General features: G+C 42.7%; 1 protein-coding gene across 1 annotated transcript in view; it reads right to left on the reverse strand.

The window, feature by feature from the left end:
• Window positions 1-20,631, reverse strand: part of LOC144781982 (sodium/calcium exchanger 2-like) — a 1,191,301-nt gene that overhangs the window by 634,039 nt on the left and 536,631 nt on the right. Inside the window, exon 4 of the mRNA XM_078661082.1 lies at window positions 5,062-6,889. Within this exon, the coding sequence (XP_078517208.1) occupies window positions 5,062-6,839 (1,778 nt within the window). The 5' untranslated portion in view covers window positions 6,840-6,889. The remainder of the gene's footprint in view (window positions 1-5,061; window positions 6,890-20,631) is intronic.

A 20,631-nucleotide genomic window follows, 5' to 3' on the forward strand; every position in this document is an offset into this window, starting at 1 on the left:
CTCCTTTTTTTCCGTCTTAATATGTGTGCTGCATTCTGTAGCACACATAGAAAAAGGAAAACGCCATCAATGATAGTTTTTGTGCAGGAAGGTGTCCCTTGTAATGTAATGTAATTTATTTTTATAAAGCGCAGCTTACACTCCACAGAGCATCTTGGCGCTGACCGTAGTGTCTAGTAGGTGTATGGCCATGGAGCTGGTCGTATGCCAGTGAGACAGGAAGATGAATTCTGGGGGGGAAGTTTAGATCATGGCCAGGCAGGCTGAGTCAGTGAGTTTAAAAATCCATGTTTTTAGAGCCTTTCTAAAAAGGTTCTCTATCGGGATCTGGCGTAGTTGCAGAGGTAGTTTTTGTTCCAGGCCTTGGCGCCCAGCACTCCAAGGGTTTTGCCTCCTTTCATAGCTAATCTAAATTTGGGAATAACCAGCAAGTTAAGGTTGGATGATCTGAGTGATCGGGAGGGCACATATCTTCCAAACCTTTTAGACAGGTAGGTGGGGCCCAGCTGGGGCCCTTCCTGCACAACAACAATCATCCCCACAACGCAGGCATACTTGCACCATGACGCAAGGGTGCCTGCTTTGGTGCATCACAGCCAATTCTGCACCAGCACAGGGGAAAGCACAGGCATGCGTTGATTGTTGTAAATACGATGCATCATTGCGCTTTTAAAATGACACAGGTCGGAGCTACCAAACAGCTTCCCGCACCTCGTTGCAGCATTTTGTTGTAAATGAGGCACTAGGAATATCCAGCAATGTTACCACTAATGTTAGCATGTCACAAAGCTGGAGTAATCAAATCATCAATACACAAGTTCAGAGGAATCTTTAATATGTCATACACGAGACATGATAAGATGGTTAAGCTAACCCAGACGTTGTAACAACTTGCGTTGTAACGAACGCGATGTAAAATACAGCATTGTGAATGTATGTGTAACATCATACATTCAGTTGCAGTGGGTTGTTGGTATTTAAATGCTCTGGGAAATTAGAGTGTGTCTCATGAAGAGGGGTGTGTCCCTGAACAAGTCCAGTGATCTTCAGTCCAAGAAAGAGCAGGTCACCAGCCATAGTTTCACTCACATTTTCTGAGCATGGCTGACTTGCGCTTTTTAATAGAAAAGTGATTTAAAATATAATAGAAACATTGACTGCATGAAGAGGCCAGTTAAATGACAAATATAGTCTGTAAATCATATTAGCAATAACAGATCATGACAGACAGCACCCAGATGTTAAGCGTGTAAATGTCAGAACATCCTTTGCACGTCACAGTATCCTTTGCGATTTATGGGAATGTATCACAGTGCTTAATGGACAAAAAAGCCATTCAGCTTGGATCATGTGCAGATCTATAACAGCGCCTAAAATTCCCTGGGATATACAATGGGAGGTAAGAGCTGAGAAAATCCAAGGGAAAGCCAAAAACGAATCTGAGTGTCACAAGTAAATTGTCTGTCTAGATAAGTGTGGCAATTTGCTCTCTAGTGTCACCTTTAACACATATGTATGAATACAATTGTGTTCAAAAGAAATAGTGAAATACGCTTTTGAATGTATTCAACAATGTGATTACAGTGACACTAAGGAATTCTTGTAATTTGAGACTTTGTTTCTGGTGTGAGGAGAAATTACAATTTTAATTCTTCAAAGAAAATCTGTAACTTAAGCCCTGGCCGTTGCCTTTACATCAGCCTGAAACAACTGTGTGACTAAATTATAAACAGCTTGTATCAGTGAAGACGTTTTTAAATATATAGATGGTGTAAAGAAACAGCATCCAACACATTACTCTCACATTCAAGACAGGAGGGGGGCTAGCCATCATCGATTAGTCCTCTTGGCTCTGCACAACAGCCAAATCAAACGAGCACCTCACAGGCCACTTCCCTCTCCTTCAGTACCAGGCAGCCTGTTTTGTTCTGATGGACAGATTCCCCAGAACCCAACATTCATCTCATTGCAACCCACTTAGGCCTCATCTCCGCCACCCCGCCCCAAGCTTCCACCCAACGTTCTTTAGAGACTTCAACCTATTCTGCAACTTCAACTCAAAAATATGAAGGAACCTCATGATACATTCCTCAGTACCCAGTACAACAAGAAGCATACCATTAAACCTACTGACTCCAAAGACAGTACCCTCTATCTCGTCCTCTTGGCTTCACCCATAATCCACTGCAGGTAACCAATGCTCCTGAAATGGGCAGATCACTGACAGTGAACTTCTCCATCTTCTTCACCATTCTACTATATCAAGATCAACTGCAGAGAGCCAAGCTCACATTACAATTCTTCAAAGATCTCCCCCATAGGCTAGCTCCAAACAGATCTCATCAACCTTTCAAAAACCTTTCATACCACATCATATGTCAACACACTTCTCTACAGCACCACACTGAAATAGTATGTAGAATTCGACGGTCAGTTGAAAACCTGATCCATTAAGCCAAAGTTTTCAGCACCTCTCTACACCCATGCACTCTCTGACAAAAGGTGTGTTATGCACAAAAAGGAAAGGAGACAGAACATTGTGCCTGATGACCCCATCCAACTCAATAGAGTCTGCTACATGAGCACAGTCGTAATCAACTCAACCAAAGACATGTCCCACAGAACTCTCATCAGAAAAGCATGTAGCAGACCCAAAGCACTATTTAGGGCCATTAAACTCTGCATCAGTCCACACCTAAATCATCTCATCCTTCAAGTTAAGTGCAATGCTATCAACTACTTTTAAACCAACCCATGACATGAAAAACTAAATTTCTCAGCCTCCCATACTACATCCCCTCCCCCTCCCCATGCTTTCAGATCTCATCACCATGTTAAACTGATTCAAAGTTACCTCATATGAGTATGAAATCCTACCATAATAACTCTTTGAAAATATCCCCTCACAATGCCCCTCAAAATCATCAATTTCATCCTCAGTCTAGGAACCTTCCAGGATTCCCTCAAGACTGGACAGATGCTTCCACTATAGAAGAAACCAACTCTGTACCCAGATGACACTGCCACCGGCTGCCCCATCATTCTCCCGTATTTTTTACGACAATGCCCCCCTCACATACGACAGAGACAACCCCTGCTGCCTGATCCTGCACAGTTTCTCCCTAGCCTTGAATACAGTAGACCATCAAGCACAAATTCACACCCTGGAAACAAGGATGTGTTTTTCTAACACAGTAATTTACTGCTTTACCTCATATTTTGAAAATACCCAGCAGTTTATACCGATAAGAAAGCAGGATCTCCAAACTCCCAGCGCTATACAGAGTCCTCCAGGGATCTATACTCTCTCCATCACAATCATCTGCAATCTCTTGTACCCTTACTTGCCAACAATAACATCAGGATACATCAATATACTGAAGTTACTGAACTCTAACTTATAATGTTCTCAACCAATGACATTCAATGACTCAAGCTACCTTGAGGTCATGTGGAATAGATACCAAGGGGCCTATTTACAAGAGGATATTGCCACCAGAATGTCAATTTCAGCGACATTCAGATAGTGATATACCCTTCTCCTTATTTACAAAGTGACGTTAAGCCACTTAATGGGGCTTAAGGCCGCCTTGTAAATTAGGGCCCTTTTCAAGCTTCACTTAGCGGGAAAGAGGCGTTCAATGGGTGTTTTAGTGGATGTTCCGCCGCTACACCCATTGCTTTTTAATGCTGCACCATATTTACACGGCTAGGGCAGTGCCAAAAACTAAGACCAGGGAATACCTGTTCTTAGACTTGCGATACAAGGAGAAATTATTATTTTCTTCTTGTTTGTTGCTCTTTCCATGTGTACAGCATTCTTCAACACACATAGAAGAGCCAATTGCCTTTCAAGATTGTTTATGTGCAGGAAGGTGTCCCTTCTTGCACATACAAAATTGCCCCTGCAGCACAGGTACCCTTGTAACCTGGTGGCTGGGTGCCTGCGTTGGAGCTAGGCAGCTTTATTAGTGCCAGCGCTAGGGGTAACACATGGGTGCACCCTATTTTTGTAAATATGGCATATACCTGTGTTTTAAATGTCAGAGCATGGCGTTATCAATTTTGGCACAACAGCATGCTTCAACATTTTGTTGTAAATAAGTCCCCAAGTTCGTACCTAAACATAAAACCAACACAGACATAGCTCCTGTTCACCAGCAGCTATACACAACCACAGATCCAAACTTGGTAGACAACATATACCTAGCCGGTATCATTCCTCAGGTGATGAACAATGTGAAATCAATGAGATTCCTCACCTTCAAAGAATACTTCATCCAGAAAGCTAAGACAGAAATGCTATCAGTTCTGTCTCCTCGGGAACGTTAAACATCTAAATTCCAGAAACTGATTCCACAACTGGGGTGCAAACTCTGGACCTCGCATACGTAGATGAAGAGAGTATTCTGCTCAAGGTCCTGTACAACACCATTCTAGCACCATTCAAAGGCATGTTACATGTCTCATCGAGAACCCGAAGGCACTCGCTCCCATCACCCATCACTGAATGGAGTATATGGCTACTCCTCTAGGCCTTTTTCCTCTTCAAGAGCAGATGCATCACCTATGAGGACATCAGAAACAATTGCGAGGCATGTGTGAATTACACGGTAAATAAACTAAAAACTCTGGTGAGCAGTGCCATACCAGGCGCCAGGACATTGCCAGAGTACAGACGAAAATGTTCAAGAAAGAAAAAAACAGAAGGCATTCATTTTCTGTCAAAGCTCCAGTGATCCTCACATACATCAATCAGAGCTGCTCCAAACCTTTTGCAATTCAGGAAGAAGATAAGGTGAAGGTTCTTCCTTTCAAGGAACACAATACTTCCTCTCATAATAAAATTGTACTCTCTGTAAATAACCTTGAATTGTACCCGTAGGCTTTCATCCTTCTTCAGTGCTAAATGCCTTTTTAGCTATGACTGCCCTGTAGAAATGCACGTACACAAATACATAAATAGTACAGTTTATGGTGTAGGAGGAGGCTATTGATTCATAAAATTTGAACAAAGAAATAAAGCAGAGAAAAAAGCAGAATGGAGGTTCTTGTACTTACAGGGTTTCATCATTCTGGAATTCCAGCTCTCCGTATGCATCTTCATAGTCAACAGCACCTCCTCTAGCCGTACCCTCCACTGTCCTATAGGGCACAATTACGGTCCCCCTTGCTCCTGAGTTCCGCACCACTTTCACCTCCAGAAGGCCCACACTTTCACTGACATGCACTATATTCTCCTGAAAGGTGAAGATCCCAGCATGGTCATCATCTAGGATAGTCACTGTGGCAATTAGAGGTGACACCAGACGACCTTTGGGATAAGCGGTGGGATCTGATTCAAACATGCCCTCTGCATCACCGATGCGGAGGTTTAGCAGTCGGACAAAGAAATGCTCGTCTTCCTCAAAAATATCATCATCAATAATCCCGATCTTGATTTCCTTTTGTGTCTCCCCAGGCTTAAAGATCAAGGTGCCTTCACTGTATTCATAGTCAGAACCAGCATTGGCTGAGCCATCTTCAGTTTTGTAATCCACATAGAAAGTGCTGTTGCAGTCGCCTCCTTGGCAGGTAACATTAAGTGTTACAAACCCACAGTTCTCCAGGCATTGGTAGGTGCATGGATCAAAGAAAATCTTGCTGCTATTTTCTTCATCTGTATCTGATGGGACTTCCTGTAAGTTGGCTGCTCTCTTGGAATGATCTGCAGCTGCATGCTTCTTCAGGATGTTCCCAGCACCAATCATCATGCGGGTGGCTTGGATACGGTAGAATGCCCTGCTCTTCTGCTGGTGAAGAAGAGCATAGTAGTTGGCCATTTCGACCAGCTGGTCCAGTTCTCGTTCTGGGTACTTCTGCTTGAGATCTTTCAAGATGCGAATTACTTCCTTGCGACTCTCATCAAGCTCCTTTGCTTCCATGGTGGCCACCGACCCATCAATGAACCCATTGTCACGATGGTCAGCAATAAATGCCCCATCCATTTCTATTCCCCTGGGGAATTCGCCTTCAGTCTCTATAACAATGCCTCTACGTTTGTCAGGTCGATACCTCTTGTAGGCATACTTGTAAAAGAGCAACCTTTTGTCTGCAACCCAGGCAAAGACAACACAAACAGGAAAGAAAAGGAGAGTCACAAGGCCTTCCCAGACCTGGACCCTCCCTGGTGAAATCACAGCAAGGATAAGGTAAAGCCAAATGTAGGCAAATATGCTCCAAGAGGCAGTGACAAAGAAAACTCTGAGATGCTTAACTTTCCTGCTCTCACCTGTTGGAATCACATAGACACAGATGGCAATGATTACGAACATATTGAAGGCAGCACTGCCAACAATGGTACCAGGCCCTAATTCACCAGCATTGAAATTGTGGCCGCAAACCTCAATGACGGACAGAAGAATTTCTGGAGCTGATGAGCCTAGGGCCATCAAGGTAAGATTAGAAACTGTTTCATTCCAGATTCTAACTGTTGCAACACTCGTCTCCCCATTAGCTTTTGTAAGAGTAATTTCCTTCTCCTGTGAAGTTATGACTTCTATGGATGCCATGAAACGATCTGCAATTATTGACACACCAAGAAACATGTACAACATGGCTACAAAGTAGACAATTGCCCTGGCAGCCTTGTCGCCAAAGGAAGGGTTGTTTGGTTCCCATACAGGTAGGATGATGCCAGGCTGGCATCCTTTGGATTCAATCCCACATGTTGCACTTTTATTGACCTCCAACTGTGTCTCTGATGCCGCCACCCAGGAGATGTTTCCTGCGAAGATGATTGCCACCACCAAGGTCTTAGCAAGGAAAGATAGCAGTGGGCTCTGCTCCAAGGTCCTCATCTCTGCCACTGCCAATCAGGAATCACTCCGGTGGCCTGGTGTTAAAGGATCTGTGAGAAAGAAAAACAATCAATTATCATTTGATTACATTCTGAAGAATATACATTTCCTTTTAAAGTGTTTTGACACAAACAACAAACATTTTCCCAAGAAACAGCAGTCCTATTAAAATATGCCTTAAAAATATTTCCTTGTTGTTGGTTCAGTTCCTCAATTCCTCTTTCACGGCATTCCTCTTTCTTTATCAAAACAGAATATTTAAATGAAAACCACTTACTAGACACACATGTGAGTACCATTTTGTTGCAGCTACGGGCCTAGAAATACTTATTGAGTTGGGTTGCAGAATACCCAGGGGTCTTCGTTAATTGCCTATAGTGACTGTGGGATCAGTTCTTGTTCTCTTACCTGGCCGCTGCACTGCTCGAGTCCTCCCGCCGCCGCTCCTACCATCCTCGCGGCTGCCGAGTGGAGGACTCGGCTTCCCATCACCCTTTGCGGCGGCGCAGCCCGGATTTGTCATCCCTGCGCCTGGAGGCGCTACTAAAGCTGCGTGTCCCCCGCGTCGCAGGACGCAAGCGGGAAGCCGGGCGAAGCCCGGGCAAAGGGCGGGCCGTCTGTGGCCGTCCGGGGCAGGAGGAGGCAGGGCTGGGCCTACCCTCCTTCTTTTTGCCCAAGAAACATTGGACTCCGCTATTGTAAGCTGCCCCTTGTTTACTTCATTTTCATCATGACTGCAATGATTGCAAATGTTAAATGATCATTTCACTTTATTGACATTAACTTAGTGATCTATAGTGGCTTAGTTTAGCTTATTTATAACGTCATCTGTTCACAGCATGCCCTCGCGTATTCCAAAAGTAAAAGCCTCTATCACAGGGGGGACAACAATAGAACCCTTAGATAACTATATTACTAGGGCCACTCTGGAAATAGACGGAGAAATCGCGCTGGCTGAGCGACGCGCCAAACGACGGTTATCTGTCGAACTCCTTAAAAATAAGTCATTATCTCTGGGTCCAATACATTTAGCTACGTCACCGCATCACAGCACACAAACTGAAAATGCTGAGTTTGAGCTATCTAGCATCGATATTATCCCTCTACTTTTGCAGGATAGATCCCTTACAACTCCTATTAATGATATAACCTGTGATACAAATACGAACGTCCCACCCTCTTTATCTAACTCATTAGTAGAGATGGAAGTAATTTCAGTTACGCATTCCACGATAGTAGCTATTGTCCAAAAAGAAAATAAGCGCACCAAAAGGCAACAAAGAGCCCGAGGCTCACCACCAAAAAAAAGAAGGAAGAAGGGTGGGGACATACAAGTGGGTAAATGTCCAAAAATAACTTTACCACCAACTGATTTAACGAGGGAACTACCAACAGATTTAGTGAGGGATTTATTATCTGGTCCTATAAAAAGCTTTCTCCCAGAAGGTTCGTCCCTAAAAAGTTTAATGGAGGCTATGGAACACCTCCTAAAATCCCTCCTGCTACCGCTCACAGAAAGAGTTAAGAGGCTGGGTGACCAAATGAATCGCTTATTGGAAGTTTCCACATTAAACGAAGTGGCCTCAAAGCAACCTACTGCTCAGGTAAATCGTCCTCCAACTAAGTGTCCCATACAGAGACCTACTAGACCTCAAGGGGAGTGCCCCACATCCAACTCAGGGATTGCCCAGGCTGCTCCTTCTAGACCGAATTGGTCTCAACAGCAACACAGAGAGAAAATCCAAACATATTCTTTAAAGTTGCCTATTACTAAAAGTGCAGTACCATCTAAGGTTCCCACAACATTCACAGCACGACCTAACTGCAGACATTATGTAGATCTACCCACTGAGGCATCAAATTACGTCATCATTCTGACCGGAGTTCCAGTCTTGGCAGAAGGATGCATAGAACCCCATGCAAACCTTAAAAACAAAGCCATTTATTGGCTAGGCAATAACAGACCACTCCCACCACATATAAATGGAGACATAGGGCCAGATGTAGGTAGCCCTTTACCGGTCGGAAACAGCCGAAAATACCGATTTTCGGCCGTTTCCGACCGGTAAAGGGCTATGGAGATGTAGGGGCTAGAAAAACGTACATTTTCGGTAATGTTACCGAATCGGTAATTTTACCTAATCGGTAAAATTACAGACTCGGTAAATTTACCGATTCTGTAAATTTTACTGATTCGGTAAATTTACCATTCGGTAAAAATTCCGAAAATGTATTTTGTGATGTAGGTAGCACTTCTAACAGTGCTACAGGGCCTTTAGAATTCGGTATTTACCATGCAATACAATTGCATGGTAAATTACGAATTCTTGTGTACATGCACATCTGTGCATGTACACCTGTGCCATGTGGCACACAGACATGCCCTAAGGGCATGTCTGTGTGCCACATGGCGCAAACGCCAGTTACAGGGGTGCAACAGGGTGTCAAAATGACACCCTGTCCCCCTTAGCAATTCGGTATTTTTACGGATTCGGTAAATACCGAATCGGTATTTGCTACTGAATCCTATGGGCTTCAAGGCCCATAGGATTCAATAGCAAATACCGATTCGGTATTTACCAAATCGGTAAATTCCGAATCTTATCGATTCGGTAAAAAATACCGAATTTTTACCTACATCTCATTTACAGATTCATAAATACCGAATCGGTAAAATTCAGTATTTATGAATCGGTAAATGAGATTAACCTACATCTGGCCCATAGTGTCTGTCAGACGTTGTAACTGGGTGGGCCCCCGACCAAAAGATATCGTGATAATTAATTTTAGGGACCATAGAGTCATTACCCATATTAGCGACTGGTTCCCAGGGAGTGGTGAAGATAGTATTTCATCTCGTAACCTGAGCTACTTCTATCCAAAAGCTCTGATGACCCCACAAAATCCACCACAAAGGTGGAACAGTTTTAATCCCTCGCAAACCCTCTGTCGAAACTCCCAATCTATAACATCAAGAACTGGTGCTACCTATCTTCCCCCATTTTTCCCAACCCAACGCCCCAAAAGGCCCCCTTTTCCTCCTGTTAGCAGGTACCACCAGATAAATCCAAACGGGCAATGGAATATCCCCTTACACAATTCATTCGATCTCCTCTCTGGCTTAGATGAAAACGAATGACTTGTATTATCTGATACCCAAATAAGACGTACTCACGACCAATTATCTAACTGTATATCAATACATGAGGCTACTACTACTACACCTATTCCTATTATTAGGGCATTTGAGCCCCCCCAACTTACATCGGGGGAAGATCCTATACCACAATTAGGTTCACCTTCAAGTATAGGAGACCTTTATGTGTCTTCGAAGCCTGCTATAATGGAAAAAACTGTAGGTGTTCCCATAGTTAATGGGGTTATTGGACATACTATCGATAAAACGGACGTGGGAGGCTTAAAACATACTGATACTCACCTAAGAATGATATTCTGGAACGTGGCAGGATTACGTTCAAAGATTGATTTACCCACATGGCTTTCTGAAATACGGCATAATAATATTCTTTGCTTCCAAGAAACTTGGCTGACCACCCCTGTTCATCTTCAAGGTTATAAAACGTCTAATTCCTTTGCTCTACCCTCTACCTCAGGTAGAGCAAAAGGTGGTCTAGCAATTTACATTTCAAATGAGTTTCCAAGTGCGGGCATAAAGGACTTAATCCATACCCCTAATTTCCAAGTTCTTAAAATAATAAAAAAAACAGTGTATTATATAGTTAACTTCTATAATAATTTAACACCCCATGCTGTACTCCCTGTCCTGGAAGAAATCCTTCTGTTCCTAGTGGTACAACGGGAAAACTTGAAGGGCAAACCCTTTAATTTGATCTGGGGAGGGGACTTCCATGTTAGCCTATGTAAAGAAAATGATTCAAAAAAATGTGGAATTGTGGATGAGGCCGGGTTAAACTTAACCCACTTTCCACACTCAAGTATAGGGAATCGACTTATGGAGATCCTATTTCTGTTGGAACTTGGCTTTGCAAATGAGCTTGTAGCTCCTCCAGTAGTTTTCTCTCCAACATTCATTGGCAGAGGTTTCTCAACCCTGATTGATTTTATTCTAGTTTCTCAAACTCTGAAAGGGCAAATGTACTGTTTCTGCACTGGAACAAACCCTATTAGTGATCACTTTCCCAACACTATGACTATTCTAGTACCTGATTCGCGCAAGCGGGGCAACCCACCCACTCTATTATCCCAAGAAGCACTGAGGGTGGACAAATTGAATGGCTACACTATAAAATGGGAAAATACCGATCCCGCTGAAACCACAGCCAGAATCATTAGACGTACACTCTCACAGGTGGAAATCTGTCTTAATCCTGAATCTGCTCCAAAGCAAATACTAGATAGTTTTCTTGTTATTACTAACGCAATCAAAAATGAACTTCTACGTAAGTCTAAGTGTAACAAGAAACCTAACAAGGGCTGGTTCAATCCTGCAACCAGGAGAGCTTATTCTCTTCTAAAGAAAGCACTTTGCAGGGTTATCAGAGTTAAACCGGAAATTATTAAATTGAGAAGAGAGTACAATAAGGCATTAAAAAACTGAAAACTAGAGATTAAAAAGGGCTTATGGGATAAATTGCATCAGAGCTGTCTTTTGAAGGATGCGACCACATTTTGGCAAACTGTTAAAACTCCCTTTTTAACGGATCCGAATTTAATACCCCGAATTGAGGTGGCAGTGGATGAAAGCGCCTGGGTCTCCCACTTTTCAAACATTTTTGGGCTTATAGACGGTCTCATTTTGGAACAGATTGATCCACCAGATAAAAGTAACCTTAGCTTTGCCCATGAGGAAGTAGTTACTGCCCTGATGTCATCTAAATGCGTGAAAGCTCCAGGCCCTGATGGGGTTCCAGCGGACATCTTTAAACATAATGTAGATCTATGGTCCCCAATCCTCACTAGGGTTTTTGAAGCAGCAATTAAAATAGGCCCAATTAATTCTTGGAAAACCTCAATTCTGCTCCCCATATTTAAAAAAGGGGATCGTAATAATCCTGCCTGCTATAGACCCATCTCCTTACTGGACGCAACCGGAAAGGTTGCAGGGCGCCTAGTCCATCAAAGACTTCAAAGCTGGGCTGCAGACAAACAAATACTGTCAGATCTACAGTATGGGTTCCGTGAGGGTTTGGGGACTATAGAACAGGCGCTAAACCTCTCCCTATTAATGGGTAAATATGTGGGGGCAAAGAAGGGAAAGCTGCATCTGGCCTATGTTGACCTGTCGGCTGCGTTCGACTGTGTCTCCCATGGCAAGTTGTGGCAAGCCCTTCTTAATATAGGCGTTGATCCCCCATTAGTTTACTTTATGCATAACCTTTACTCAGACGCATCAGCTAGGGTACGATATGGTCCTGGTGGGGAGCTTACCAAACCATTTGTTGTGGTGAAGGGAGTCAGACAGGGCTGTGTTCTGGCTCCCTTCCTCTTCAATCTCTACACAAATGGACTGGAGGTATCAATGCTAGAAGGAAGCCAGGAACTTCCCATGATTGACCGCCGTCCTATTCCCGCGCTGCTTTACGCGGATGACGCGGTCATCATGGCACGGACTCCCCGTCAGCTGCAATCCCTTCTAAATAGATACTGCCAATTTATGGCAAGTTTAGATCTTAAGGTCAACATAAAGAAAACATTTGTTATGCATGTGGGAAAAAGTACAAGGCAATCAAGGGGTATCTTTATTGATAATACTAAGCTAGATTGCACAAACACATACCCCTATTTGGGAACTCTGATCGACAATAAATCAAATTGGCGACCGGCTATACAAACAAGGAAATTGTCTTTCCTCAGAACCACTACGGCTTTGATAACATTTGCTCGGAATCTGGGACAGCGCCCTCCATGGGAGATGCTCCAGATATACCAAGCAAAATGCTGGTCAGTGGCATTATATGGAGCAGGGATATGGGGTTTCGTCGCCACCGATAGCATCCAAAAGGTGGAAAATCGCTACTTAAGATACCTTCTGGCTGTCCCTAAAAGTTCCCCGACCTATGGCTGCCACCTGGAACTTGGTTTGGACTATCTACCTGATATCATCGCGATCCAACCAATCCTATTATGGCAGCGTATATGGCAAACAAACGAATGTAAACTGACTCGCTCCCTGATCATTGACTGTTTAGCCTTAGAAAATTGGAAGAGCATAACATGGTTGGCCTATGTCTGTAATTTTTTGAGAGATATAAATCTAGAATCCTATTTTTCCCATCCAGAATCTATTGTGGAAATATCACGACTAAATCTGAAAAATTCATGTTTATCACATCTTCGTGAGCTCCGACTGACTAAAGAGATCTCAAAGGCCTCAAATGTCCATCTTTTAGCAGTTCAGAGTTCTTTTGGGATTCAGCCATATCTCCTACTTTCAATTACAGACTATGAGAATTATTTACTGACTCGGTTTCGCTTCAGTATTTTCCATCGAAAAATTACATTCCCCAAGAAAAATGACTGGTCTGCCAACCTTCCTCCCTGCCCTTGAGACGAGCAGTCTGAGCAATCACTTCTGCATGTTACCTTTTTCTGTAGTCTTTACGAACATCCACAGAGACAATGGATTATTCCTTTAATAAAATATATGGGTTTGCGTCGCTGTCGTCCGGCGATCCTAGCCTTACAATGTTTGGACACAGAATTCTCTATCAAACCCATAGCCTGTTTTTTAAAATCCTGTATTAAATATCGTAAAGATTATGATTAAACTACATATATAAGGATTTGCTGTACAGTCATCTAACAATATCAGAGACCATAGTGTGTATGGCTTCTTAGTTCTAGTACTTACATATTATGCTCCTAGTAATTTGCTCCTTAAAGATATCTATTTTTAAATGTATAAAACTGGTCTTGCTATATTGCTTTTTATGTATCCTTCTTGTAACATTTTAATGGCTTTTATTATGTACAATATGCTTGATATTTTTGTACTTTTATGGATATGTTTTCTCTATCCGAATAAAGTTTTAAAAGAAAGTTTTTAAAAGAAAGAGTTTGGTTGCTTTGTGAAAACTACTACATTGGTATTACAAGAGTGACTTTGGAGTACCGAAACTGCTCTGGCTGAGGCCTCAAACCTTATGTGTTCAATCTTGGATATAGGTTGGTCAGCAGCTATCATACTACTAGATCTGTCGGCACTCTTGACACCATCTCTCATGCTATTTTGCTGGAACAGTTGGCAGGTCTTGGGGCTGCAGGCACAGTGCTAAAATGGTTCTCGTCATTTCTGCGAGAGCACAGAGTGTATGTAGTAACAAACTGTGAGAGGTGTATAGCGTATGATTTAATTGTATAAATATATAAATGCATGATGTGATAGGGACTGGACCTTAAGAGAAGGGGGGGAGGGGTTTATGGATTTTGGAATGATTGAGATTTTACTGTGCAATGTCTATCTTACAATAAATGGCAATAAAAAATCAGTTTGAACAACCGAGCTATGGATATGGATTTTTCACTTACACTGATGATACTCAGTTGATCCTGAGTTTGAACGGTGACCCACATAATTTTTCATCATGGATGACTTGTATATGTGACTGGGTGAGAGTAAACTGTCTTACCCTTAATTGTGATAAGACCGAAGGGATTATCTTTGGAAACTAGTCAATGTGGACCGCTAAATGGTGATCCTCGAGTCTACCACCCCACCCCATCCTAGTATCGTCAGCTAAAAATCTTGGAGTTGTATTTGACTCTAATCTCTCATTTCTTCCTCTAAAAAGTTTATGTAAAAATGTAAGTAAAGAGATGGTCTGGTTGACATGAAAGTCTGAAATAACCTTTGGGAAGAATTTTGGATGAGTTCTCATGAACACTTTGTTTGAGTGGCATACTGTGTATGGTTCGTGAGAACATAGTGCTTGGTTCTAAACCTGCAAGCTTATCAGTAGCAGCTGGTAGGGAATGGTGGAGGGGGGGCGGAGTTGTGGTGGGGGTTACAAAAAACAATTACCTCCTAATCTCGCAAGTCGCCAGCTGCCAGCCGCCGCCTTCTCTCCACACAGGAACCAGGAAGCAAGCACCCATGTTGCCAGCCAATCACAATGCTACACTGCAGTATTGTGATTGGTCTGAGCGCTGTGGTTCAGCGCTAAGACGGGGAATCGGAGCCTGGGCATGTTCTCCACCCAGGCTGTAATGCAGCCTGCGTGGAGAACATGGCAAGTGTGCACTTAGGGTGCAGCCACCACTCCTCCCTGGTATGTGGGGAGCCCAGTCCCACCCCGCCACTTCAACTGCAAGCTCAATACAAAACATTATACGATAATAACGCAGCGTTATTATCATTTTATTTTTTGTATTGAACTTGCAGTTGAAGAGGTGGGGCAAAGTACTTCTGCCTTAGTGGAGTAGCCGCCGTTGGAGCTGACGTAATAGCTACAAGGAAAGCTGTTTTCCAAGAAATGTGTTGAAGGAAGGCTTTGTGGATAGGTTCAAAGGGATCCTGCATATGATGTGAAATTACTATGTTGAGTTACCAAGGAGGGACGCCTAATGGGAGGGGGGAGGGAAAGTTTATGGTTCGAGCTCAGATTGGGCACATCTTGACTATGGAAACTGTTTTTAGATCTTCATAAATATGTCATTAGAAAACTCCAGATTGTTTTAAGCTCTGCTGCAAGGCTGGTTTAGTTCTTAGGTGGAACATCTCAGTCTCTGAACAGCTACGTAAAGTGCTTATTTAAGGGTCTATGTCTTGCGGCACTCGCAATGTGGCACTCCAGAGCCAAAGGAAAGACAACTACATGAAAGATATTTTTGTAGATATACACCAACCAGAGCTCTGAGGTCCTCCCTCCAGTTTCAACTGGCCAGCCCCAAATTCAAGGAAACCAGAATCGGGGGACGGATAATGGACGTTATTATCTCAAAAGCATGGAAAGGAATGCCTGTTCATCTGGCCTCTCAATCTAATCTGGTGCAGTTTGAAAAATATCTCAATACCATCTTGTTTGACCTCAAAATCTACTGCAGTTTTTTTCTCAATTAGATTTCATTTTCAGTGTTGAGCAGGGTATCTTGAGTGCTGGGACACCTGTTTTTGAGGTACTTGCCATTTTTTGCACTTTACAAGTGAACAGCATAGACATATTGTAAACTGGTGTAGGCAGGTAGCCCAAAACCTGTTAATGCTTGATTTTTTTTTATTTTTTTTTTTAATCCTTTTATTTAGCTTTTCATCAAATTACACATCACCAAATACTATAAAAATTACAGGAAAGCTCTATTTGTAAATTAAAATCAGGAAGCATGCAGACCCGAGCTGACTGCTTCCTCCTCTTCAAAACAGGCACAGGCAAAGGTGTCTACAGGAGAACTTCTCCTTGCACCAGACACACATGCATGCACACAGATACACACCGACTCTTTTTGGAAAGGTTTAGAATAGTACTGTTGCTCGTGTGTGTGCTATGCGAGTGTCCTTGTAAAAAAGTAGTAGTAAAGTTAGGACTCCTAACTTTAGGACTCCTAAATGCCTTCTGTGAATACCGAAAGTCTTAAAATTAGGATTTTTCTCAATTTAGTAGCAGTAAAGTTAGGACTTCTAACTTTAGGACTCCTAAATGCCTTCTAGGAATACCGAAAGTCTTAAAATTAGGATTTTTCTCAACGTTACTACTACTAAACTGAGAAAAATTCTAATTTTAAGACTTTCGGTATTCACAGAAGGCATTTAGGAGTAATAAAGTTAGGAGTCCTAACTTTACTACTACTAAATTGAGAGAAATCCTAATTTTAAGACTTTCGGTATTCACAGAAGGCATTTAGGAGTCCTAAAGTTAGGACTCCTATCTTCTGTGAATACCGATATGAGTAAGTGTCTTCTGTGAATACCAAAATGAGTAAGTGCCTTCTGTGAATACGAAAATGGTAGTAAGTTTAGGATTTTGTCTTAAGTTAGTTCTGTGAATCGGGCCCCTGGTGATGAACCCCTAAGCCCTTACTTAGGGCAGGCCATCCTGTACTCCTTGCTTATTTCTCACTTAGAAATGGAAATCCTCAAACTTATTGTTTTTAGAAAATGTGTATTTTACAGGTTTTTTTTTGCTGGAAAAAACAAAAGCTGTAAAGAGTATGGTGGCCGGCCAACTCCAAATGGTGGCCAGAAAACCCCAAATGCCTTCTAACACATTTAAGAAAATTCTTAAGGTCTCCGAACAAAGGAAATGGTGGCCACACTACTACCCCTCTACTGTAGGATTAATACAAAATATATTAAACATTCCTTGTACGCACACAAAAGAACATGCATAGAGTTAGATAATCTTCATCCAGGTTATGGTTCTTTATTTTCTGATTGAAAGCAAACTAGTCAACATGTGTTTTATCCAGGTTCATTGCCTGAACTTTGTCAGGGCTCTGTATTAACTCTCAATTGATAAGCAATTATCTTCTTAATCAATACACCCTTAGGTAATTAATCATGACCACAAAATAAAGTATTCTCAATATCTGTCTTTTCCCTTTACTGCAAAATGGGATGGCAATTAAACCCTTGAGCAGGGCGGTTCATGTATACTGGGAAGCAGCGAAAGACAGTTGAAAATTCTTTCAAGTGGAATGGAAGGAAAAAACAAGTTACTTACTTGTACATTGTTTTCCAGTATTGATATCTTTTATAGATTTACATGCCCAAATGTTCCCATGGGACTTCCACCATGACGATGGGGAAGACTCAAGCATGTGAACATATTAAAGATACAATACTGGAGAAAAAACAGCTTACTTACCTGTACACTGTGGTTCTCCAGTATTGATATGTTTTAAGGATTCACATGCTTAAATCTTCCCCATCGTCATCGTGGGAGTACCATGGGACTCCCACCATGATGGTGGGGAAGATTCAACTGTGTGAATCTTTAAAAGATACAATACTGGAGAATAGTTTCTTAGCTGCAATTCCAGTTCTCTGATAGGGGAGTTTCCATTATAGTCATCAGCACTGAATATTAATGCCCATGTGTGGGGACCTCAAACACTTCTTCAATATATATCTTCTTAAGTGTAGATTTTCACCTTTCTGCAGGAAGGCCTTCAGAGACACTTAAGAAAGAAAACAGAAAATGCAGCCTCTACACATAGGCTAAAATGGCCCCTTCTTCATAATGAGCTCAAAGAAGGGCCAGAAGGAGGAAGCATATATGTATAATATTATGATGCCTTAGCCAACAGTGTAAATCTACCTTACAAACCCTCTTATGATAGAGAAGAAGAAGAAATGGGCAGTGTAGTGTGGTTAAAAATAAAGACTATACCTTTAAGAACCCAGAGGCCACCAGCATCCCATCATGCTCAGCAGGTGGCAGTTGCTTCAGTTCTTTTTGAAGGCAAGGCATGATGATATGTAGATCCCATGGTTACTTCTGTCCACTCCACCTGGGAGGAGGGAGGTTTGCTTACGACTTTAAGGGAAATTCCCCAACGAGTGAAATGAAGTTAAAGGTAAGAAAGTGTTCCTTCTCTCATGTGGGATTTCCATTTATATTCATAAGCACTGGGTAGAGTAACAAGCCCATCCCTACTAAGAGCAGTGGAGAGGACGAATAATCCACTACAGTAGTGTAAGTGAATACATTTGACTCTAATCTCTCCTTTCTTCCTCTAAAAAGTTTATGTAAAAATGTAGGTAAAGAGATGGTCTGGATGACATGAAAGTCTGAAATAACCTTTGGGAGGAATTTTGGATGAGTTCTCCTAAACACTTTGTTTGAGTGGCATCCTGTGTATGGTTTGTGAGAACATAGTGATTGGATCTCGCTAACCCTGCAAGGTTATCAGTAGCGGCTGGTAGGGAATGGTGAAGGGGGGCGGAGTTGTGGTGGGGGTTAAAAAAAGAAAATTACCTGCTCATTGCACCAGTTGCCAGCTGCCGCCTTGTCTCCACACAGGAACCAGGAAGCAAGCATCCAGGCTGCCAGCCAATCACAATGCTGCAATGCAGCATTGTGATTGGTCTGAGTGCTGTGGCTCGGCGCTAAGACGGGGAATGGGAGCCTGGGTAGAGAACATGGCAAGTGTGCACGTAGGTTTTGCCGGCCTGACCTACCTGTGCACTTAGGGTGCAGCCTACACTCCTCCCTGGTATGTGGGGAGCCCAGTCCCACCCCGTCACTTCAACTGCAAGCTCAATACAAAAAATTATATGATAATAACGCAGCGTTATTAACATTTACTTTTTGGTATTGAACTTGCTTTGAAGCAGTGGGGCAACGCACCTCTGCCTTTGTGGAGGAGACGCCGCTGGAGCTGATGTAATAGCTACAAGGAAAGCTGTTTTCCAAGAAATGTGTTGCTGGGAGGCTTTGTGGATAGGTTCAAAGGGATCCTGCATGAGACGTGAAAGTACTATGTTAAGTTCCCAATGAGGGTCACCTAATGGGAAGGAAAAACTTCTTCAACCCTTCTAAAAATCCTTTGTGACAGAGAGTTTGAAAAAAGAGGTTTGTGAAGGATTTTTTCTGTAGGAAGTAAGAGCTGCCAGGTGAACTTTTATATTACAGAATTGCAAGCAAGATTTAGCCAGGCGTGATAGGTATGGAAGAATAACATCTCCTTGACAAGTAGTAGGGTTGAGGTTCTGGAGAAACACTAAATGCTAAATCTCTTCCACTTGAAGGCATTAGCGGAATGAGTGGAGGGCCGATTAGCCTCTTTGAAGATCTCCATGCAGTTTTGAGGCAGGCTCAAATGTTCGTACTGCACTAGGTGAGTAGCCATGCCCACAAATACAAGGAGGAGAGATTGGGGTTAAACATCTGGCCTTTGAATTTTGTTAGGAGGTCTGGTCTGCATGGCAGTTTGAGATGTGAATGCAATAACCAATGAAGCAAGTCCATGAGCCAGCATTGATATGGCCACTCTGAAATATTAACATCATCTTGGCTTTCAAGTGGGATAGCTTGATTAGGACTTGCGTGATCAGGGGAATCGATGAAAAGGCATAAAGACATTTTCCAGACCAGTTGATCCATAGAGCATTACCCAGAGTCCCTGGATGGTAGTACCTCAAGACAAAGCTGTGACTTTTTTTGTTTTCCTCTGTTGCCAACAAGTTGATGGATGGTGTGCCCCACATTTGGAAGATACTTTATATGATATAATCGTGCATGACACACTCGTGGTTTTCTTTGTGTATTCTGTTGAGTGCCTCTGCTAGTACATTTTGAAACACCTGGGAGGTGAGTTGCTGTGATCTTTAGGTACCTGGCTAAGAGCCACCTTCAGATCACCCGGGCCTCAACTGACTCACTCCAGTCCTCGTCCCCACCCTGCTTGCTGAGGTAGTATACAGGGGTGGCAATGTCTGTATGAACAAGCAGGGAGTTCATTTTAAATGATGAGTGAAAGACTTTGAGCACTGGGTGAACTGTGCAGAGCTCTTGGAAAATGATGTGGTAAGTCATCTCTCTTTGAGACCATGTGCCCTGAATCTATAGGTGATCCATTTGGGCTCCCCATCCAAGTAGTAATGGAATCATCACTATGGTCTGAAAGGCGACCTTTTGGTGAAATGGCTTGCCTTGCAGGAGAGTGGTTGGAGAACATCACCATTTCAGGAACTGTTTTGCATTAAGGGAAAGCATGATCCTTTCATTCCAGTTGCCAATTGGTTGGTCCCACTTATTGGAGAGGCTGCATGTGCAAGCGAGCATTTGCAGTGAGGAAGATACAGGAGGCACATGAGTTGTGAAGAGATGATACTGCCCTCACTGTTGGACGGGATACCTTCAAAAGAGAGTGA

This window comes from Lissotriton helveticus, chromosome 9 (genome assembly GCF_964261635.1).
Source record: "Lissotriton helveticus chromosome 9, aLisHel1.1, whole genome shotgun sequence".
Taxonomy (NCBI): Eukaryota; Metazoa; Chordata; class Amphibia; order Caudata; family Salamandridae; genus Lissotriton; species Lissotriton helveticus.